The sequence below is a fragment of the Peromyscus maniculatus genome, chromosome 6 (assembly GCF_049852395.1).
Source record: "Peromyscus maniculatus bairdii isolate BWxNUB_F1_BW_parent chromosome 6, HU_Pman_BW_mat_3.1, whole genome shotgun sequence".
NCBI lineage: Eukaryota > Metazoa > Chordata > Mammalia > Rodentia > Cricetidae > Peromyscus > Peromyscus maniculatus.
In genome coordinates, this window is record NC_134857.1 from 46,046,108 (window position 1) to 46,069,171 (window position 23,064).

Consider the following 23,064-nt stretch of genomic DNA (forward strand, 5'->3'; position numbering starts at 1 on the left):
CCAAGTGCTGGGATTAAAGGTGTGTGTCACCACTGCCTGGCCTCTATGGTTAACTAGTGGCTAGCTCTACCCCCTGATCTCCAGGCAAGCTTTATTTGTCAGAACACAAACAAAATATCATACAACATTGCTACATAACTTTTACCCCCTAAATTTTCTTAATCTACCGTATAGCAAACATATTTCTAAACAAAATGGCTGTCTTAGGGGTTACTATTGCTGTGATGAAACACAGTGAGCAAAGAAACTTGGAGGGAAGAGTTTATTCAATTTAGGCTCCCACATCACTGTTTGTGAGTAAAGGAAGTCAGGACAGGAACTCAAGCAGATCAGGGACTTAGAGGCAGGAGTTGATGTAGAAGCCATGAAGGAATGCTGCTTACTGGCTTGTCTCCCTCCGTGTTGTGCAGCCTGCTTTCTTACAGAACCCAGGACAGCCAGCCCAGGGGTGGCACCATCATAACGGGCTGCATTATTATGGATTAATCTCCCCATTAGTCACTAATTAAGAAAATGCCCTAGAGGCTTGCTTCCAGCCTTCTGGAGGCGTTTTCTCAATGGAGGTCCCTCACTCTGATGACTCTACCCTGTGTCACTGTCTCTTTTTCTCAATGGAGGTTCCTCACTCTGATGACTCTACCCTGTGTCTCTGTCACGTTGACATAAAACTGCCAGGACAATGGCATATTCATCATGGTTCTCATTGAGATATTTGTGTGTAAATTTAAAAATCTTTCTTTTTTTATGTTTAGGGGCCTTCAGAAGGAAGAAATTGTTTTACTTACACATGGAGACAGTGTAGACAAAGTAGCTGATGGATTCAAGGTTGTAGCACGTTCTGGGAACATCGTGGCAGGTAAAAGTTATAAATTATGCAGATTTCACTAAATTTTTAGAGTCGTCATGATTCTGTATGAGATACTTTTAAATAAGTCTTCATTTAAAATGTTTATTTTTATTGTGTCTAAGGATCCGAGGACCACTTAAGGGTTTTTCCTCCCTCTGTTTGGATCCCACTGATTGAACTTAGTTTGCCGGGTTTGGCATCAAGTGCCTTTATCCACATGAGTCAGCTTGTGGACTCTTATTTTTTCACAGCTATTGTCAGTGTGGATCCATCATTAACCAAGGGAATTATCCCTAAGTCACATAATGCTTTAAAATACTTAAATTAAAAACAGTTGATTCATATGAATGTAGGTGTCTGTATGTGAGCCCAAGAAGGTGAGAAAGAGGTTCAAGTGGCTGCTTTCTGACTCAGGCAGGACAGCAGCAAAGGACTGTGCAGGTGAAAGCAGGTGTGTGTGTGTGTGTGTGGTTTAGGAGGAAGTTGTCACTCTGTGTGTGTGTGTGTGTCCTTCAAAGAATATATGTCAGAGGTTATTTACATGGAAAAAGCAAGCAGTAGTGAGCCTTAGTGTGATTAGTGATGCTACTGTTTTACCTAGATATTGAGAGAAGAGGTGAGGGCAGACAGAGGTCCTGAGCTGGGGCTGTAGTGAGAATGAGCAAGAGTAAGTCTGACATGAGATTAAGGTAGTGGGGTCTTTGAGTGACTGTAAGGCTTTGGCTTTTTTCCTAGGTAGGTGGTATTCTGAATAAAGGATAGGCACGATCTAATTTCAGGATTATGTTACCATGAGAAGAAAATAAACTAGGTCAAAGTACAAGCAGGAAGGCTGTGTATTCTGGTGATCAGAGGAGAAAAAGTGAAGTTTAGAGCAGGCTGGTAGAAGTGGACTAGTCACATCTTTGGATTGTGGTAATGCTCTGAATGGACAGACCAGAGGTTTGTTACTGAATTGTATAGTGATATTTTGTTTGTGCTCTAACAAATAAAGCATATCTGAAGATTAGAGGGTGGAGCTAGGCATTAGTTAACCATAGAGGTCTGGAGGTCTGTATAGACAGGAGACAGGAAGTGATATGGCTGGGTGGAGAGAGGAGTATAAGGTGGGCAGAGACAGGAGCTCTGCCCTTTTCGGTAGGAGGATTCAGAGAGGTAAGAGGTTACTTTGACTGCTTCTTTACTTCTCTGACCTTTTAGCATTTGCCCTGATATCTGATTCTGGGTTTTTATTATTAAGACCAATTAGATTTCTTGCTACAGGATTGAGTATGGTATAGCAAGTAGTAAAAGAGTCAAGTTTTAAATGCTGGATTTTTTTTTTTTTTTTTTTTTTTTTTTTGCTTTAGTAACAGATGGGTAGACTTTCTATTTGCCTAATGGGAAAGAACTCATGTGCTTTAACTCAAGATGATTTATTAAACATCAAAACAAAGGTGTCACTGAATCATTGATAGTGGTTTAGCTCTGGATGATGAGTAACTATTTGCCTATTCAACTTCCCAAAAAGGAAAAATTCATAACCGTTCAAATGTTTGTAATGAAAAATTGATTTTTGTCAACAAAATGCACAAAGTTGTAACAACCGTATGTTCTGGATCATTGGGTTAGGAAGGACACAAAGGAGACATCTAGTAACCTTTTCTGGTTTCATTTAGAATTCCCCCAAATCCATCTCAGTCTGTATTATTAAAGAATCAATATTAATCTAAAAAACAAAACAAAATAAAACAAAACAAAAACCAAAGGTGTCTAGTAGGCAGTTAATACATCTTGACTTCAGAGGAGAAATCTAGCCTGCAGTTATACAGATGAGCCTAAGAATAGAATATTAGGATTATTAGAATGTGAGATCACTTAAGAGTTTATGGAGAAGACATTTAAGGGCCAAGTACTGGCAGTTTCCATATGTAGAGATAGGCCTGGAGAAGAGGGACCAGTGGTGAAGAGTAAGGAGGAGCAAACAGTGAGATAAAAGTATACCAAGAGTGCTACCCTGGAAGCCAAATAAAGGCTTTGGATCTTGACTTCCAGGCACAAGTTGGTTACTTAAGAGTTGAGGCAAATTCTTTTTTTTTTTTTTTTTTTAAACAACTTATTTATCTTTATTTTATGTGCATTGGTGTATGCATGTATGTCTGTGAGGGTGTCAGATCTTAGAGTTACAGACAGTTGTTAGCTGCATGTGGGTGCTAGGAATTGAACCTGGGTCCTCTGGTAGAGCAGTTGGTGCTCTTAACCACTGAGCCTTCACTCCAGCCCCGAGTTGAGGCAAATTCTTGCTGCATGAACCATAAAATAAGGATAGTGATGCTCATGTAAAGCCCCTAGCCCAGCCCCTGTTGCTTGGCAGATGATTCGTTAAACCCTGAAGTAGGTGAAATGATATAGTAAATATCTCTAATCTGAATAACTGAAATTGCCCACGATCCAAAACTATTTGATTACTAACTTGAAATCACAAGTTGCAAGTTTTTTGAGTGCTCCCAAATGGCAAGTTGCAGTCAGAATGCAAGTACACTTAAAATACTGTGTAATTTTAGACTACTTGTCTGTGATATATATTAGTGAATTTTATGTTTGTACTTGGGTCTCATACAAAAAGTTAATACCAAAATATTTATATGTGACCAAACTTTGTCTGAGGAGACACAGCATACACTTCTACTCGCTCCAGATAGGGAATTCATAATGGACCGAAGTATGGACACCATCAAAGTCCAGTTTAGTGAACCATTGAGTTTCACTGAGGTTACAGTAATATGAGTGAGAGGTTACTTACAAGAATAGAAATGACTTAGACAGCTGCATCACCAAAGCGTCATAAAGCTGGGAACCTAGAGCACATTGCACACACAGATTGCTGGCATCTCAGTAGGTTGGAGAGTGCCTTTTGTAGGTTCCTAAATTGTTCTAAATGGCTGGCCAGACAGCTGGGCTGGTTTCTGCTTCTTCCAGGCAGCTGGTCTGGTCTCAGTCCATTTGCAGCTCAGCTCTCCCATCTTGGAGAGTGCTTTCATTGCTTGCCCTGGCAGGTCTAGTGACTCCGGTCAATTTCAGGGGCGTCCCAAAGCTGTTTTAAGTTGTTCACCTTACTGCCTACAGGGCTTCCCTGAAGAGTAGAACATTTTAATCTTGGAAACTGTTCCACCACGACACCTTAAACACTTCTGAACCCAAACATTTCTGAGTAGGGTTATTCAACCTGCATTTGTAGTTAATGGAACTCAAAAAAGAAATAATAGAAAATATTGAAAAGTTCAATGTATGAAGATTTTTTTTTTAAATGTTGGGAATTGAGGGTTGCCAAATATATGTGGAAGCCACTAGGACTGAGAACCAAAACTGAGTTGTTCTCTATATTAAATAGATAAGAAAACCAAAGTAATGATAGAGAAGTGAGAATCTAGTGAAATAATCTCTGCCCTGTACTACATCTCATTTTTTGCTGTATACTTTATAAAGATTATAGCAATGTAGGTTTACATATATATTTTCTTTCTCTGTAATTAAAAGTTGAATAAGGCATATTACATTTAACATAAGAGAGATTTTGAGGAATGGATCATGACTATTAGTTATATATTGAACAAAAATTTTGTGACTGTTTTCTCCATGAAGGTATAGCCAATGAATCTAAAAAGCTATATGGTGTACAGTTTCACCCTGAAGTTGGCCTTACAGAAAATGGGAAAGTAATACTGAAGAATTTCCTGTATGATGTAGCTGGATGCAGTGGGACCTTTACTGTGCAGAACCGAGAAATTGAATGCATTCGAGAGATCAAAGAGAGAGTAGGCACATCGAAAGTATTGGTAAGCAGTTGATCACCTGGGAGTCTACAAACTTATGTTACAAATATTAGAAACCAGAGCTGGATTGCTTAGCCTTGACAACTGACAGAATATATATATAATGTGTGTGTTACATCACCTAAGAGTCTTTTTTCAGTTACTGTACATATCTTTAATATATACAGCATTTTTAAATAATTATACAAGGTGATAGTGTTTATTTTTTGTTTGTTTTTCCTGTTTGATTTTTTTCCCCCCTCATTTACAGGTTTTACTTAGTGGTGGTGTAGATTCAACTGTTTGTACAGCTTTACTGAATCGTGCTTTGAACCAAGATCAAGTTATTGCTGTGCACATTGATAATGGCTTTATGAGAAAACGAGAAAGCCAGTCTGTTGAAGAGGCCCTCAAAAAGCTTGGAATTCAGGTCAAAGGTATTAGTTAACCATGAGATTATACCAGGCGTTATTTCTTCAAGCCTAGTTTTCCCTAGTTCACATATATAATTTTCTGTTTCAAGAAGGGTCCAATAGCTTCTTGGCCTTTTGACTAAGATCAAGTGTAGTATCAAGAAGTGTCCAATATAAAACTTAGATAACATTTACTGTTATACTAGGTTACTGAAATTGGTAAGTTACCATTTAGCATATACCATTCTATTCTCTTCTGTTTGTCTTCCTCATTCTTTCAAAATCTTCCATCTTCTCTGATTTCATAACATTACCTATGCAAGTGAGTATCTAAGCTCTTCTACAAATACAGGTTGTTTTGCACCCAAGCTCATACAGAGAATAGAGATTAAAAGTCTGTAATTAGCCAGATATGTGTGTTATGTGCACCTTCCATCCTAGCTACTTAGGAGACTTGAGGCAGGGCAATCATTTGAACCAGGAGCTTGGAATTATCTTAGGCAACATAGCTAGACTGTAGGTACCTTAGTTGGTAAAGTGCTTCCCACACGAGCATGAGAACCTGAATTTATTTTTAGGACCCATATTCAAAAGCCAGATGTGTCTGTTTGCTTATAATCCTCAAACTGGGAAGGTAGAGATAGGGTAATCCCTGTGCTTGCTGGCTAACTGGTCTGGCTGAACTAGTGAGCTCCACATTTAGTGAGAGACCCTATATTAAAAAATTGGTGGAGCATGATAGAGGAAGACACAATATCTGCATGCATAGCTGCATGCTTGCGCGCGCGCGCACACACACACACACACACACACAGTTTAAAAAAAGACAGAGATCCTCAGTTACTGTTACTCTTATTTGTTTATTTATTTACTCTTACTTTGTTTATTTGTTTGGTTTTTCGAGACAGGGTTTCTCTGTGTAACAGTCTTGGCTACCTTAGAACTCGATCTGTAGACCAGGCTGGCCTCGAACTCACAGAGACCGCTTGCCTCTGCCTCCTGAGTGCTGGGATTAAAGGTGTGCACCATCACCACCCACCAGTTTACTGTTACTTTAAAGGACAATGATGACTAATAAACTTGTTTTTTACATTAATAAACTTTATTATATTTATGGATATTTCTTATTCTCTAAAAAAGGTATAAGTAGCTACAGTTCTGGTATAGTAGACTAAAAATGCAATGTACATAGTTATATATTAACTTAATTGGAATTGATGCTACAAGGCTGAGGCTAAGGTGATGATTCCTAGATAGTGTCTTTCCTTTTTAAAGCGTGACCAACTGCAAAGGCATCAACAGGCCCAGTGACACAAGGAGAGGGAATAAGCAAATAGTAGAAGAACACTAGGTGGTCACATGCAGGTGTCTGAGGGGGGTTCTCTCGGATAAGCTAATGAAGTTTAACTTTGAAGGGCCCTCACTAGTCAGTCTCCTTCCAGAGTCCCAGCTGGGACCTAGCAGGGTCTTCACAGGACTGTATAGTTTGGGAGTTTACAACTAAGAACTTTCTCTCTCTCTCTCTCTCTTTCTCTCTCTCTCTCTCTCTCTCTCTCTCTCTCTCTCTCTCTCTCTCTCTCTCTCTCTCTCTCTCTGCAACTAGAGGTCGATAGCTTTAATTTCCTCTTTGCAGTCTAGTTGTCTCTGTTGTGTGGGGTTTATTGTAAACATTTTGAGGTCAGGCTGAGGAAGAGTTGGCCTGGAGATGCCTTTAGTTTTAGTTTAGTATTGTTTGTAGTAACCATTTTTGTATGTAGTCAAATTCTTGTTACTGCCCCATGTGCTTTAAAGGTATCTTATTATTCTGTTTTTTAAGGGAACCTTCCTGTTAGAGAAATTTTAATGACAAAAACTTGCATCAGTAGAATTTAAAGTCTGGGCTAAAGTGGGAAGGGAACCAGTAAGGAACAAGCTGATGTAGGCTGCAGAGTTCTAGGGAGGTTTAGGAAGTAGGAACATTGGATTGTGGGAGGAATGAGTCTCTGGGTGTGCCACGGGCAGGAACTATTTGAAAACATGGGAAGCAGATGGTTTTCCTTAATGCAGAGCATGCTCCTACTGTCCTGACCTGAAGAAAGCTGAGGGCTTCCTAAGAGACCTTGGACTTGCAACACTGGCACCAGTAGTTGAAGTTAGAGTACTACTCTAGAATAGAAACAGAACTCAGCTACATTAAAGGTGATTCCCTCCTTCCCTCCTGTGCTCTGTTCACCTGTACGAATGTTGTTGGTAGGCAGGAGCTTGAGGGTAACGCAATAAGTTAAGAGAAGGACCTACAGGTCTTGGATGGACCCTGATTAAAACAGCAGGCTACTTCATCATCTCGTGCTGAAGCATATCAGCAGTTATGCTCTGCTACTAGATAGTGGTCGTAGTTTCTTCCAGAATTCCTTACCTGCTTCCCATTTGCCAGTACTGGGAATTAAACCCAGGGCCTTCTACACACTAGGCAAACACTTTGCCATTGAACTAGCATGATTTTTTGGTCTTTTGTAATAATAAATACAGGGATATCCAGGTAATTGTAAATGTATAGATAGCAGTTTTTAAAGAAGCTGGTTAGTGTGCTGTTCTGTGAGGACTTTGGTTTTCTGTGGAGGAGCCACTGCATTTGCCAGTGTTAGGGCTCATCTGCATATAACAAGTGCTGACTTGTTCTATGGAACACTGAATGGAGGGAAAGCAACCAGCACCGTTGGCAGTGGTGTGCTCTCATATTTAATGCTACAGAGTTCTCTTAATAAATTCCCAAATCTGAACTCTTGGCTGGTTTATTGCTGGTTTTTGAACATATGGGCAATGTAAGGGATATCAAAGGGTCCATCTTGGTTTTCTTTCTATGCCTTGACATATTTATGATGTAAAGAAATATAATAGTTTAAAATACTTCTTACATCTCTCCCAGTGATAAATGCTGCTCATTCTTTCTACAATGGAACAACTACTCTACCAATCTCAGATGAAGACAGGACCCCACGAAAAAGAATTAGCAAAACATTAAATATGACTACAAGTCCTGAGGAGAAAAGAAAAATCATTGGTGATACTTTTGTTAAGGTATTTTTTCTTTTCTTTTTTTTTTTTTTGAGACGGGGTTTCTCTGTATCCTTGTCTGTCCTAGAACTAGCTTTGTATACCAGACTGTCCTCAAACTCACAGAGACCCACCTGCCTCTGCTGGGATTAAAGGCGTGCTGCCACACCTGGCTAAGGTACCGTTCTTTTAATGTGTGCAGTGTTTACTGTTTCATGTGAATTTTAGTGTGTTTTTATCATAATATCAACAAAATTGGCTAATTTTATTTTTTAAGATAAACGTAAAGTGGGTGGTGGCAGGGTGAGGTCTATGTCCTATTTACATCTTTTGATGTAAAAAGCGTGCATATTGCTAAGCTGGTGTTTCGATATTTAGGAATGGACCTTTCTGCTGGCACTGCTCTTCTATTGGGTTTACTAGTGGCCATATTCAGGGAGTACTGAAGAGAATGTTCACATATATTTTTGAATCATACAATGTACATATTTTCAGAAATTTGTTTTTCATGGTTTGATATTTTAATTTCCTGGTTGGTACTGCAAAGACTCAAATTTCATTAATTTTGTTAAAAAGATTGATTTCTTAGAAGACTGTTGTGTTTTTGTTGGTAACAGATTGCCAATGAAGTAATTGGAGAAATGAGTTTGAAGCCAGAGGAGGTTTTCCTTGCCCAAGGCACTTTACGGCCTGATCTAATCGAAAGTGCATCCCTTGTTGCTAGTGGCAAAGCTGAACTCATCAAAACCCACCACAATGACACGGAACTTATCAGAAAGTTGAGGGAAGAGGTAAAGGCTGTGAGAACTTTTCCATGGTGTGTGTGTGTGTGTGTGTGTGTGTGTGTGTGTGTGTGTGTGTGTGTGTGTGTGTGTGTACACAGACACAGGGCATTTCCCTTTCCCCATCCTTTCTTTCTTCTTCCCAGTACTGTACAGTTGACTAACCATCTCCACAAACTAATTCTGTTACCCCCAGAAGGAACCCAATGTATCTTGTGCTCATTAGCAGTCATTCTTCATTCTGACTGTACCCCACCCCATTTCCCCTGTCAACTCTAGACAACCACTGTCCACTAGGGTTTTTTGTTTTGTTTTATTTGTATGTGTTTTTATTTTTTGAGACATGGTCTGTATGTAGCTCTGGCTGGCCTGGAACTTGCTATGTAGATCATTTGGGCCTTAGGCTCAGCTATCTACCTGCCTCTGCCTCTCACATGCTGGGGTTAAAGGCTACTATGCCTTGCAGACCACTCATTTCTGCTTCTGTAGTTTCCCTCGTTTTAGACATCTTGTTTGTGGCCTTTTATGATTGGTTTTTTGCTTTGTTTTTAAAAAGATGGTCTCGTGTATCTCCTGCCTCTAACTTGTTATATAGCTGAGGCTGACTGGTGACTCTCTAACCTCTACCTCCTGAGTGCCATGATTTAGTATATATTTTCAAGGTTCATCTATGGTGTAATTTAATTTATTCCTTTTTATAGCCAAATAATATTTTATTGTGTATATGCGTTCACATTTTTAGTTGGTGGACGTTGCCCATTTGGGGCTATTAGAAATGATGTTATGAATATTGGTTACAAATGCTTGTAAACATGCATTTTCTTCCAGTGGATACCTGGGTATAGAATTGCTAGAGTAGCACAATGTAACGGTGCAACCCTGTAAACCCATCACTCAGGAAGTCTAGGCAGGAGGATCCAGAGTTGCATGGTCATCTTCAGCTACATACCAAGTTAAAATCCAGGATTATAGATGATCATGTTTGAAAAACAAATAATTCCTAAATCATACAATGACTCTTTAACATTTTGGTTTCCTGCCAGACTGTTGTCCAAAATGCTGAATTTATACATTACCACGGCAAAGAGTTAAAAGTTCTCATTTTCCATGTCTTATCAAGACTTATCTGTCTTTAAAAATTGTTGTATGAAACATAAAATAAATCCCATCATCTAGAATAGAATAAGAATAGTAAAAGCTCTGTAACTTGCTGTGTTTGCAGAACTGAAACTTACCCATCCATTGCCTTCCCCTTTCCTGCCCTACTGCCTGATAACCACCCTTTCACTTTAAGTTTCTATTTGACTACCTTGTATACTTGATGTGGTGGGATCGTACAAAAGTGTCTTCCCTTTCTTCTCCTTCAGGATTGTCTTGTCGTTACTAGCTTATTTCATACTTAGCCTAATGTCCTTTAGGTTTAATGTTGTGTACTGTATGATGGGATTGCCTTCTTTTCAAAGGCTAAGTAATACAACATTGCATGTGTGTACCATATTTTGTTTATTTAATTACTCATCAGTGAGCATTTGTGGTACATCCATCATTTGGATATTGTGAGTTTTGCTATGAACACAGGTATAGATACATTTAATGCTTCAAGAGCCGACTTTTAGTTCTTCAATATACATACTTAGCACTGCAGTTCTGTTTTTAATTTTCTTTTCTGGACCTTCCATGCTCTCCATAGTAGTTGCATCACTTTACTTTTTTAACCAAAAGTACCACAGGAGTTGCAGTTTTTGTACGTTCTGACCACCACGTGCTATCTTGTATTTCTCTTTGATAGCCATCCTAATAGTTGTGTTGCTGCTGATTTTGGTTATCCTTGAGAAGTGAGAGCTCTGGTTTTTTTTTTTTTTGTTCTTTGAGACAGGATTTCCATGGTTTTGAATGTGCTTTCTCCCCTTACCTTGGCTTCCCAGTACTGTTTGCGGATGTGCGCTGCCACACTTAAGCTCATTGTGGTTTGGCTCTTCATTTCCCTATAATAATGTACAGAATCTTTTCAAGTGCTATTGGCCATTTGTATATCTCGGAGAAATGTCTGTTCATATCCTTTGCGCATATACTGAGTTTTAATTTAATATGAGAATTATTTTTTCCTGGGGCTGGAGAAATGGGTCATCAGTAAGAACATTTGACTGCTTCCAGAGGACTGGAGTTCAGTTCCTAGCACCCACATGGCAGTTCACAATCCTCTGTAACTCTAGTTCCAGGGGATCTGATGGACATACAAGCGATGCATGTACATACATGCAGACAAAATACCTACTACGTAGGCGGACTTTTCCTGTCCTGACCGCTTGCTCCCAAATAACCAGCAGCCACTTCCCAAATAACTGACTTGGAGACTTAATATAAATTATAAATGTTTGGCCAAAAATAGCTCAGGCTTGTTACTAACTCTTAAAATGTAACCCATTTTTATTCATCTACGTGCTGCCCCAAGACTCATTACTTTTCTCTGTTTCATTTATGTGACTCGTTCTCCCTTTGACTGGCGACTCCTCTGACTCCTCTGACTCCTCTGACTCTGCCCTTCTTCATCCCAGCCTTCTCAGTTTGGCTTTACCACCTAACTTGATCCTGTTCACCTATTGGCCAGTCAGCTTGTTTATTTTTTACTTTTTATTTATTTTTTTTTTTTCAGGGCTGAGGAGCGAACCCAGGGCCTTGCGCTTGCTAGGCAAGCGCTCTACTGAGCTATATCCCCAACCCCTCAGCTTGTTTATTAAACCAGTCATGGGACATGGTGACATATATTCAGAGTGTACAGAAGGATTATTCCACAGCATACCTATATACATGAAATAATACGTATTTCTTCCTATCATTTTTTTGATACCATTTAGAAAAGTTTTTTTTTTTTTTTCTTCTTCTTGTTTTTTAGGCAGGGTTTCTCTGTGTAGATCAGGCTGGCCTAGAACTCATAGAGATTTTCATGTCTCTGCTTCCCAAATGTTAGGATTAAAGATGTGCACCACCATACCCAGCTCATTTGAAAAATTAAACACTAACATTATTTTTCCCAGTTGTCTTCTGTGTCCTGTGAGAAATAGATGAGAGCTGGTGGGTTTTCCCAGAATTTTTTTTTTTTTTTTTTAAAGATTGTCTTTATTTCATGTTTGGTTATTTTGTCTTCATGTATGTCTGCATCAATGAGCCATTTCTCTCTCCAGTCTCCAGCCCTCAAATCTGTTTTTCTTTATATGACTTTCAAGGCTTATACTTTAAAATGTTTTAACAAAGAATATGAATGCCACTAAAATGCTCATCTAATTCCTTCTAAGCCTCATAGGAAAAAATATTTTAAATGATAAAGTCAACTCTTTTTTTTTTTTTTTTTTTTTTTTTTTTTTTTTTGGTTTTTCGAGACAGGGTTTCTCTGTGTAGCTTTGCGCCTTTCCTGGAGCTCACTTGGTAGCCCAGGCTGGCCTCGAACTCACAGAGATCCGCCTGGCTCTGCCTCCCGAGTGCTGGGATTAAAGGCGTGCGCCACCAACGCCCGGCTAGACAGGGTTTCTTTTCTTTTTTAATGTGATAGTTTTTTTTTTTTTATTGTGTTCATTCTCTTTTTTTTTTTTTTTTTTTTTTTTTGGTTTTTCGAGACAGGGTTTCTCTGTGTAGCTTTGCGCCTTTCCTGGAACTCACTTGGTAGCCCAGGCTGGCCTCGAACTCACAGAGATCCGCCTGCCTCTGCCTCCCAAGTGCTGGGATTAAAGGCGTGCGCCACCACCGCCCGGCTAAGTCAACTCTTTTAATTGGTTCCCTTTTCTCCTTGTAGGGAAAAGTAATAGAACCTCTGAAAGATTTTCATAAAGATGAAGTGAGGATTTTAGGCAGAGAGCTTGACCTGCCCGAAGAATTGGTCTCCAGGCATCCTTTTCCAGGTAAAAACACACTTAGGTTTTGTTTGTTTGTAGACCTTGTGGATTTAGTTCAGGCCACTGAATTGTTTGTCTTTTTAGGGACTACGTGACATGACAAGGGAACAAATTCTTTCAAGTGCCTACTATATTTATGCCAGTACATGACTCGTTCTCTTTTGTGTTTGTGTTTAGATACTGTATGATTCCTGGGAGTCGGGCATGTAACGTTGCTGTCAGATGAGGGGGTGGAACATAGAGATTTTAATAACATTTCTATATAATTCTCAGTTGTAGATTAGGGTTCTTATACCGGAAATACTGTGTGTATATATCATGTATTCCATGGAAAGAAGAGAGAATTAAAACTTATGTCCCTCCTCACCTGCCTTTTAAAGATAGTCTCTTAAAAAAAGAATATGTTCTATTAAAAAACGTTGTATTCCCCTCCCCCTTACCCCCCAAGTTCTTGGGTGGCCTGGACTCAGGCGTTTCCCTACCTCAGCCTCATGTAGACACTGCCAACTCCTTTCTCTTAAGTTTTCTTAAGTACATCTTGTTGAATGGAAGAACTATTTCATTCAAATGTAAAGCACTCTTTGCACTGTGTTTGTTCTATGTAACTAATTCATGGACATCAAGAAAGTTAGTTATTTGCTATACTAGAAAAAATAGTGATATTTAAAGGTAGCATTATGACTCTTGATCTGTTTTATTTTGAGATGGTTTAAGATGCAAACCTGTTTTAGCTCTCTGTAATAGGTGATAGAAGAATGGTCTAATTAAAAACATAGTAATAATACCCCAGCATGGAGGCACATTCCTTCAATCCCAGGACTTGGGAGGCAGAGACAGACAGATCTCTATGAATTGAAGGATAACCTGGTTTACGTACCAAGTTGTAGACTAGTTAGGTCCATGTAGTAAGATCCAGTCAAAAAATAAGGGCTAGCATTTTGGAAGTACTGTGTGATGTGACACACACCGCAAAATGTTCTTAAAATACTGTCTTATTTGATCCTCTCACACACATGAAAATAATAATCTTGTTTTATGGATAAGAAAACTTACGTATGAGGTTGGTTCCAAAAGTGAGGCAGAAAACACCATTTTAGAGTTTTTACTCTTAACTGCCACATTGCCTTCATAAAACAATGTTAGAAATAATTAGCACTTGATAGAAAAATCTAGTAATTTAGATCTTTAGTCCCTAAGTGTATGGTGGCAGAAGATGGTGGGTGCAAGTTGGCCCTGTGCCTTTGGTCATCATTTTAGGTAGGCTTATGTAATAATATTTTTTTTTAATCAGGTGAAATTTCACTGGCAAACACATTTTAGCTGCTTTAAAAACTAATCTTGTTGTTTATTCTAAAACTAGGAATGAGAGTGAGGGTAACTAATGGAATATGGCTTACATTTTGCTTATAGACATCTCAAGTGACTTTTCCCATGTTGTGTAGCAAAGCAACAGAATTTGTGCATGCCTTTTTTATTCTTTTTTTTTTAGTTTTTTTTGTAAGATTCATTTTTTTTCATGTGTTCTGCCTGCATGTATGTGTGTGTGCACCATGGGCATGCCAGGTGCCTAAAGAAGTCAGAAGAGGCATCAGAGTCCCTGGATGCTAGGAACTGAAATCCAGTCCTCTAAAGAGCAATAATACTTTAACTGCTGAGCTGTCTCTGCACTCTGCCTGCCATCCATCCATCCATCCATCCATCCATCCATCCATCCATCCATCCATCCATCCATCCATTTAATGGCTTGCATAATTGATAACTAGAAGTGGTAGCTCATATCTTGGCATTAAGCAATATTTTCACTTTTTAAAACAAAATTTAAATAGCATATGAGTTAAGGTGCTTCATTATTTTTGTTTACATTTGTATATGATGGAATATTCCCTTAATAAGGAGATTTTCAGCAAATTACCATATTAGTGTTAATGAAAATATTTCCTGGTGAAAATTTTTGTGAGAATATATAGGTTAGGAAATTGAGATGAGGAAATTAATACAACACTTAAAATTAAATGCTTTGTGTGTATTTGTTTGGTTTAGTTTGAGATTAAACCCCAGGTCCTTGTACATCCTAAACATTGGCTTGATTAAAGAACTACATTCTGAGCCTTGAAATTTAGTGCTAGGAGTCAATTAAAATTAAATATCTTGTGTTTATTTAAAGGGTTTTATGTTTTAGAGTTAGTGTCCATTTTCTATTAAAATTGTAATTATAAAGTTTATGCTCAAAATTGTTGTTCTGTAGGTCCTGGCCTGGCAATCAGAGTAATATGTGCTGAAGAACCCTATATTTGTAAAGATTTTCCTGAAACCAACAATATTTTGAAAATAGTAGCTGATTTTTCTGCAAGTGTTAAGAAGGTAATAACTGACTTGACATATCTAATCAATACAAAGAACAAAGTAGATGGCTGTTAATATTCTTGCTTTAAAATGAATTTGTTTTTGAAAATTCAAAACAATACTTACTTGTAGTGACTGTGTAGAAAGCATGACATGACTACTAGGAAGATCTGTCTGTTTAACCAAAGAAGACTTCATATCCCCTGTCCTCAAAAGCTCTTGGGACCCTTTTCCTCCTACTTAACCCAGCCCTGATATGAGTCACTATTCTTACTGTGAGACTTAAGAGTTTTAACTCTTGGGCTGAAGGCAATAAACCTGGTAAGCAGAGTATAAAGTACACAGCACAATAAACATAAATGACTAAACATGGAGGCTCAGAGGTTATATGGGCTGCTTTCCCAAAGGACCTGGGTTCAATTCTCAGCAAGGGTTTGTGCCTAGTCGTACTGTAACCTCTTATGTTCTTTCTAAGGGAAACGGAGGAGGAGTGGATCTAGGGGAGAGGAGAAGGTGGTGGGGAGACTGGGAGAAGTGGAGAGAGGTGAAACTTTGGTTGGGATGTATTGTATGAGAGAGAATAAAAACAGAAAACAAACCAAAAGCAAGGTGCTCAGTGCTTAGAGGGTTGACTATGGTGCAGCTAAGCTGTCATCAAAACTAGAGCAAATAGTCATTTCTAGATGAGAGCTTTCACTACCAATAGCCCTTGACTTGAGAAATTGAAGGCATTGCTTTTTCTTAATGTTCTGAAGGAGATGAGAATTTTTTGTTCTTTTTATTCCTTTTTTAAAAATAAGCTTTATTTAAAAAATGAAGTCTGTGACAATTAGAAAAACAAATTAACTTTATGTATTTTTTGATTACTTGTGTCTATTACCTGCGTTCAGTCCTTCCTCATCTCTAGTATTTGGAGCAGAGAACAAGAAAGCCTGAGTATAAATACTAATTGTTTTATCAGACATAGTCATGTTCCTCTACCTCATTTTCCCAAGTGCTAGGACTCCAGGTGTGTGCCACATCTGGCTTGAAGGGAGCTTTTGAAGTGTCTGCTTGCTCATCTCTAGGATTTCTGACCTTGTTAGTCTGGGGTGTGTAGCTGTGGTTGAGAAGTACTGCTAAGGCACTGGCTGTAGGCAAAGCGGTGAGCTAGAAGATCTTCAATGTACAAGAGGGACTGGTGAGCAAAGTTATAAATGAGTGAAGTGGACACATACATGGACTTCATAAAATAGTTAACTACAGTAATATATTTATTACTGTTTAGAACCTAACAAAATATAAAGCATTAAAAACAATTGTATTGCCAAAAGGATAGAAAGGTTAATTCTTTTTCAGTCACCATGTTCATACTTAAAGGGAACTGTATGAATAGAAATCAAGTATTTAACTTCAAACCAATAATGAGAAATAAATGAGTTGGGAGAATCACCAGTTCAAAAGAGAACAAAGGGGGAAAATAATACAAAATGGGAAAAAATGGGTGATAGAAAAGTAAAAATCTCAGCGTATATAAATTTAATTTATATTTCTTATCCCAGAAATTTCTGGTGTAGTATGTAGCACACAGCACATACTGCATGGTATGCTGTTAAAATCTAATTGGTATAAGTACATAAGACTATGAAGGACTTATTTCTTACAACATGAAAAATGTCTGTTTGGTTTTCTCAGCCTCATACACTATTACAAAGAGTCAAAGCCTGCACGACAGAAGAGGACCAGGAGAAGCTAATGCAAATTACCAGTTTGCATTCGTTGAATGCTTTCTTGCTGCCAATTAAAACTGTGGGTGTGCAGGTGAGTTAAGTGAGTTCCCTCACTAGGATGGAACTTCCTGCTGCTTGTCTTCACAAAGTTTGAATTTGGAGTTACTTTGGAAAATTAATTGTGAAATTATATTCCAGGTTTAGAAAGATAAAAAAAGTTTTATATGTGGTTATGGAGTGAATGAGCTTTTAAGAACTGAATGCTTACGCCAAGATTTTGTAGTTTTAGAACTTTTTTTTCCCTTCCCACCTCTAACCAAAAGTAAAACTTTCAGAGAACCATTTACTTCATGGTTGGCTGGTTTATTTCTCTTTGAGAAGCAGGACCAAAAGGTCAGGTGCTTATTTATTATCTGTACACTTAGGAGATCTGCTGTGGCTTGAGAAGCCTTTCTTTAGCTGCAAGAAGGCATCAGATGGATATGTACATGTTTAGCTTGTGGTCTACAAGCCTATGTGATTAGACTGACTAAAACAACACAAAAACATAATCTTACTTAAAGCACTGAGATTTTACTATGTTTTTTTTTAAAGTTATTTTTAATTTTTGTGTATGTGTACACACTGATTTATTACAGTGTGTGTGTGTGTAGATGAACTTTTGGCTGTCAGTTCTCTCTTTCTGTATTGTGGAGCAGGGTCTGTTGTTTCTGCCACATTTCATACAGGACCGCGGACTGTGAGCCGAGTGATTCTCCTTTCTCTGCTTCCCATCCCCCATAGGAGTACTTAGATTGCACATGCATCCTGCCATATTTCTTCATGTGACATGGATTCCAGGGCTTGAGCTGAGGTGGTTAGGCTTGTGTGGTGACCTGTCTCAGCTGCCTGTGCTTTTGTTGTAATTTAATTGTCTGTAATTTGAATCTTTGTCGATGACTGCTCTTGTGCTGCAGTGTCAGAGGCTGGATATGCCTGAATGTTCTAAGGTGATCGAAGATTATATAGGCCCAATATCATCTCATCTTTGATGTGGCATCTCATTAGCAGTGATCCATAGCTTTTTAAGTTACTTTTCTGCCTTTCTAGTTGTAAAAGCATGTGAGAATAATTGTAGTTTGGTTTTAGAATGCTGTTCATGAAATGACCACATTAAGTCTGACATGACCCTTCAGGAAGTTTCTGGTCATAAGAAGCTAAAGAAGCCTTCTGTGCTGTAATTTGCTCAGTGAAAACTAGAAAAATAGCAGTAGCTCAAAATAGTGCTTTCCTCCTTTTAGTTTTCCATTGTGTGCAGAGGGCCATCCTCATCAGCAGGAATCACAGCAGAGGGTATGGTTTCATTCAAGATGGTTGCCATTGTGCTGACCAAGCTCTTAATAGTGTCCTTTTATAGTAGAATTATTTATAGGAACATATTATTTTACTGTTTTGTCTAATGCTAAAACACACGCTGTCTTAAATGCATTGGTCTGCATTTTAAATTCTTCTTCCTTTATTGAAATCCGTGTATAGTTGTTTTCATATTGAGCATGGTGGCTCAGGTAGAAAAGCGTATGCTGTCAAGTCTAATGATGAATTCAAACCCTGCAATCCAAATGGTCAAAGAGAAGAACCAACCCACTCCTGAGAGCTGTGTTCACATGCAGATAAACACGGACAGAGCTAACTTGTTAGAGCTGATGAGCCAGTTTGGGTTGCAGAACACTTGTCTAGTTTTCCTTTCTTTTAAAAGGCTGCACCTGTACCTTAATGTTTTTAAATGTCTATGAAGTATTCTTGGAAATTGTGTGACTGATTTTTTTTACCCCCAGTGGCTTATGGATAGATTTATCATACATAGGTTTATATTTGAGGTTTTCTCTGATATTTACAGGCAAATGCCTGAAATATACAAGTAAAAGTGTAGACAGGTTTTTCTTTAAACTTTTCTCAGTTCTTCTGTGACACGTGGTGTTCTTTCTCAACACAGTTAACAATAGTAGTAAAAATTTACATTTCTAAGCAAGTCTACTCAAGAACCTTAAGGATTTGCAACTCCTGCTAGATAGGGTATTGAGTTAAAATAGTTATCCATTATGATTTTTTCAAAGAAGTTTTTAATACTCATTTGAGGCATTTGCTTGATGACTGATTTCTTTTAAAAAATTATTTAATATGTGTGGGTGTTTTGCATGCATATATGTCTATACTGTTTGAAATCAGTATCCTCGAAGGTCGGTAGAGGGAGTTGGATTCCCCTGGAACTGGAGTTACAGATGGTTGTTAGCTACATGTGGGTGTGGAAACTGAACCTGGGTCCTTTGCAATAGCAGCCAGTGCTCTTTAACCACCGAACCGTCTCTCCAGTCCTTATTTCTGTTTTGAAATGAAACTTAACTGGGTATGATGGTTCATGCCTGAGATCCCAGCACTTGAAAAGCTGAGGCAGGAGGATTGCCATGAATTTGAAGCTCATCTGGGCTACAAATTTAGATTGTTTCAATAACAATCTCCCCCAACCCCCCCCTCAAAAAAAAAAAAAAAAGAAAAGAAAATTTACTCAGGTTCTTCCAATGTTTTGTTTTGGTTTTGTTTTTTTTCGAGACAGGGTTTTTCTGTGTAGTTTTGGTGCCTGCCTTGGATCTCGCTCTGTAGACCAGGCTGGCCTCGAATTCGCAGAGATCTGCTTGGCTCTGCCTCCTGAGTGCTGGAATTAAAGGTGTGCGCCACTGCCTGGCCTCTAATATTCTTGAAGTTAAGTTGCCTTAGTTATTAGCTACCCAGTGTTATTGTTCAAGTAACCTTACAGGCCCAGATAAGTCACATGTTATGATTATTCTGGCATAGGTCTAATTTTTTTCTAAATGCCAAAGTAAACTGTCCTTGTAAAAATGTAAATACATTTTAAAAAACTTGTGTATTTTGGCTACTGAGATATTGTGTATGTGCCTTAGTTTCATACATTCTGCAAAATGTCATTGTTTCATTCTTCGTTATAGTGGAATAAAATTCCATATTGTGTAAGTATCAATTATCTATCCTTTCATCATATGGGTTACTTCTGTACTTGGCTATTGTGCATTATAGAGCAGTAAATGTTGTGTGAATATCTCTGTGGTATTGTTGAGACACGGTTTCTCTGTGTAGTCCTGGAATTTACTTATAGATCAGGCTGGCCTTGAACTCATTTAGATCTCCCTTCCTCTGCCTCCTGAGTGCTGGGACTAAAGGTGTGCACCACTCACTCCAGGATCTTAATATAGTTTCAAAAGTTGGGTTTACCTGATAGCAGAGGATGTTGAACACCTTTTTGGATATTTACTAGTGATTGTAATTTTCTGAAAATTGAATTCAGTAACTCATTTATTTAATGGCTGATTTGTGTGTGTGTGTGTGTCGGGAGGGGGGGGTTGTACTTAAGATTTTCTACCCCATTCCATGTTATTCATACTACTTAATTGTTTCCTATACTGTATAAAAGCTTTTAAATGTAATGCAGTCCTATTTGTCATTTCGTGCGCATTATTGCTCATGTGTTGGAGTCCTATTCAGGAAGTTCTTTACTGTCCATGTAGCCACTTTGACAGGATTAATTTGCAAGCCTGTGCACATGGATGATCTTTCCACCTGTTAGTGTCATCTGTTTCTTTGTTCTCTTCATTCTCATTGTGGATGTCCTTTATATTCCTGCTTTGTTGTGTTCCTAGGTATTTATGCTCTTTTGGAGTTACTGTGAATGGGTCAGTATTGTCATCTCCATGGCCCAACTCCCTATCCCTGATTTTTTAGTCAAGAAGTTTATTATATATAAAAAAGCTACTGATTTAATGTGTTGGTTTTATATCCTATTACTCTGCTGAAAGTTATCAGATCTGATAGTATTCCAGTAATCTTATGGTCTTTTCAGTATTGGGTCATGTCATTTGCAGGTAAGGATAATTTGAGTTCTTCCTTTCATGTTTGTGTTCCTTTTATTTCTTTCTAGTGTCTTTGCTAGAGTTTTGCAATATGTCTTACTTTTCTATTGCTGTGAAGAGACACCAAGACCAAGGCAACTTATGTTAAAAAAAAAATGGACTTGCTTACAGTTTGAGGGAGTGAGTCCGTGACCATCACAGTGGAGAGCATGGTAGCAGGCATGGCCCTGGAGCAGTAACTAGCTAAAAGCTCACATTTCCTTCACATCCAGGAGGTAGAGAGAGACTGGGCCTGTCATGGGCTTTTGAAATCTATAAGCACATCTCTGTGGTGACACACCTCCTAGTCTTTTCCAAAACAGTTCCTTCAATTAGGAACCGAGCATTCAAATACATGAGTCTAGGGGTATGGGGGTTGTTCTCATTCAAACCACCGTATCATATATAAATTTTATTTCAATGAGGTATATTCCTTCTATTCCTAGTCTCTTTTCAGAGATCATGAAGGGATTCTTTGTTAAAAATTAAGATTTTTCTATATAAGTTTAAGATAATCATGTGATTTCTGTTCTTAGGTTTGTCTCTTGATCTTATGTCTAATAGTTGCTTAACATTGTCATGCTCTTTTTTATTTCTTTATTGGTGTTTGAATATAATACTTCTCAGGCTTGTCCACCTTCTCTCTTATTCTGCTTGGCTGAATCTGTTTGGAATACTTTGTGCTGTGTCTTTTATTTGATTGAGTTTGTCATTACCATCATTTCTAGTTTGTTTTCAGATCGTTTCCTTATTGAATATTTCTTCTTTACTGCTGACTTCTTCGTTCATTTTCCTGGCTTCTTCCTCTATGTTGAGCACTTTCCCCGCCTCGAGATGGAATTCAATCAGCATGTCTTGAGGTCATTGATCATTTATTAGTTGATTTTGAGATCTTCATCTGGCATTTCACCTCTTTCAGTACCTTTGTGTTCAGCAGGTGGGGAGTCTGGATCTTTTTGGAAGACTCGTGTGCCTTTCTCATATTTCTTGCCTCTCTGTGTTGTATTTATATATGTGTGTGTTGGTTTGGCATTTCTTCTTACTGGACAGCCTCATTTGTTTTTGTTTCATTTTGTCTTTTTTTTTTTTTTTCTTTTTTGGAGGTTGGGGGATGAAGAGATTCATAAAGTCCAGGCTGGCCTTAGACTCTATATGCAATGGAGGCTGTACTTGAACTTGCCATCTCTTACCTCTACTTGCAAATGCTGGGATTACAAGCAAGTGCCAGCACACTTGGTTGAGCAACCTACTCTTGAGGGCTTAGTACCACTTAGAGAAGAAAACAAACTGCTTTATGAGTTTTAACATCAAATGATACAGTACATAAAAGTATATTTAAAATTGAGTAAAGCCCATTAATATTTCACCAATGATGGTAAAAAGGAAAAAATGGCAAAACTACTGTATAGTATGCAATGGAATTAAAAATCATTTATGGTAAAGGAAAAATAGTGAATGAGATAAAAAGAGGAGGAAAGGAGGAAAACAGAAGAAGTATGGTTAAATAAAAGGAATAAGAAATGGAGAAGAATGCACAAGAGATTATTTCAAAAAACTAGCAGAGAAAAACCAAGAATAGATTTCCTAATAGTGAGGGAAAAGATGCGTGACCAATTTTATATAACTAGGAGGGGAATTAAAACAACAACAAAAAACAAGCAAACAAAAACAAAAGACAGCTGTGCTGGGATTATCCCCTCCTTTAATCCAAATCTCTTGAGTTTGAGGCCAGCCTGGTCCTCACACAGAGAGTCCCAGGACAGCCAAATCTACATTTGGAAGAAAAAGCATAAAAGCAAAGGAAAAACAAGCCCCGAACCACAGTGAAACAAGGTCAGAATAACTACTATAAAACGGGCAGCAAATATAGAAGAAACATCTCTCTTTTTGTGGTGCCTCCTACGCAGTTGGCTGTATCAAGATGAATGAAGCTGAATATCCTTCCCTGCCACTGGCTGTCAGAAACTCATTCAGGTGGAGATGAATGCAAACTTCATGCATTCTGTGAGAAGCACATGGCCATAGAGCAGCTGCTGATGCTCTGGGTGAAGAGCAGAAGGGTTCCGTGGACTGAATCCGTTGTGGGAGTGACAGATAAGGGACTTTCATGAAGCAGGTTGTCTTGACCCATAGCAGAGTGTGCCAGCTGTTGAGTAAGAGGCATTCTTGTTATAGACGAAGGAGAACTGGAGAGGAAGTGCAAGCCTGTTTGAGGATGCATTGTCGATGCTAGTCGAGAGAGAGAGAGAGAGAGAGAGAGAGAGAGAGAGAGAGAGAGAGAACACGAGTGAACGAGTGAAGGATATTCCTGGACTGACAGA

At 38.4% G+C, this 23,064-nt stretch overlaps 1 protein-coding gene across 5 annotated transcripts in view; it reads left to right on the top strand.

Moving 5' to 3' along the window:
- The window catches only part of Gmps (guanine monophosphate synthase), a 65,134-nt gene that overhangs the window by 35,750 nt on the left and 6,320 nt on the right, over positions 1-23,064 (top strand). For all 5 annotated transcript variants that reach the window (XM_076574189.1, XM_015989665.3, XM_076574188.1 and 2 more), the window contains 8 exons: positions 753-856; positions 4,469-4,662; positions 4,910-5,075; positions 7,957-8,108; positions 8,702-8,875; positions 12,654-12,759; positions 14,999-15,114; positions 16,771-16,896. In XM_076574189.1, the coding sequence (XP_076430304.1) occupies positions 753-856; positions 4,469-4,662; positions 4,910-5,075; positions 7,957-8,108; positions 8,702-8,875; positions 12,654-12,759; positions 14,999-15,114; positions 16,771-16,896 (1,138 nt within the window). The remainder of the gene's footprint in view (positions 1-752; positions 857-4,468; positions 4,663-4,909; positions 5,076-7,956; positions 8,109-8,701; positions 8,876-12,653; positions 12,760-14,998; positions 15,115-16,770; positions 16,897-23,064) is intronic.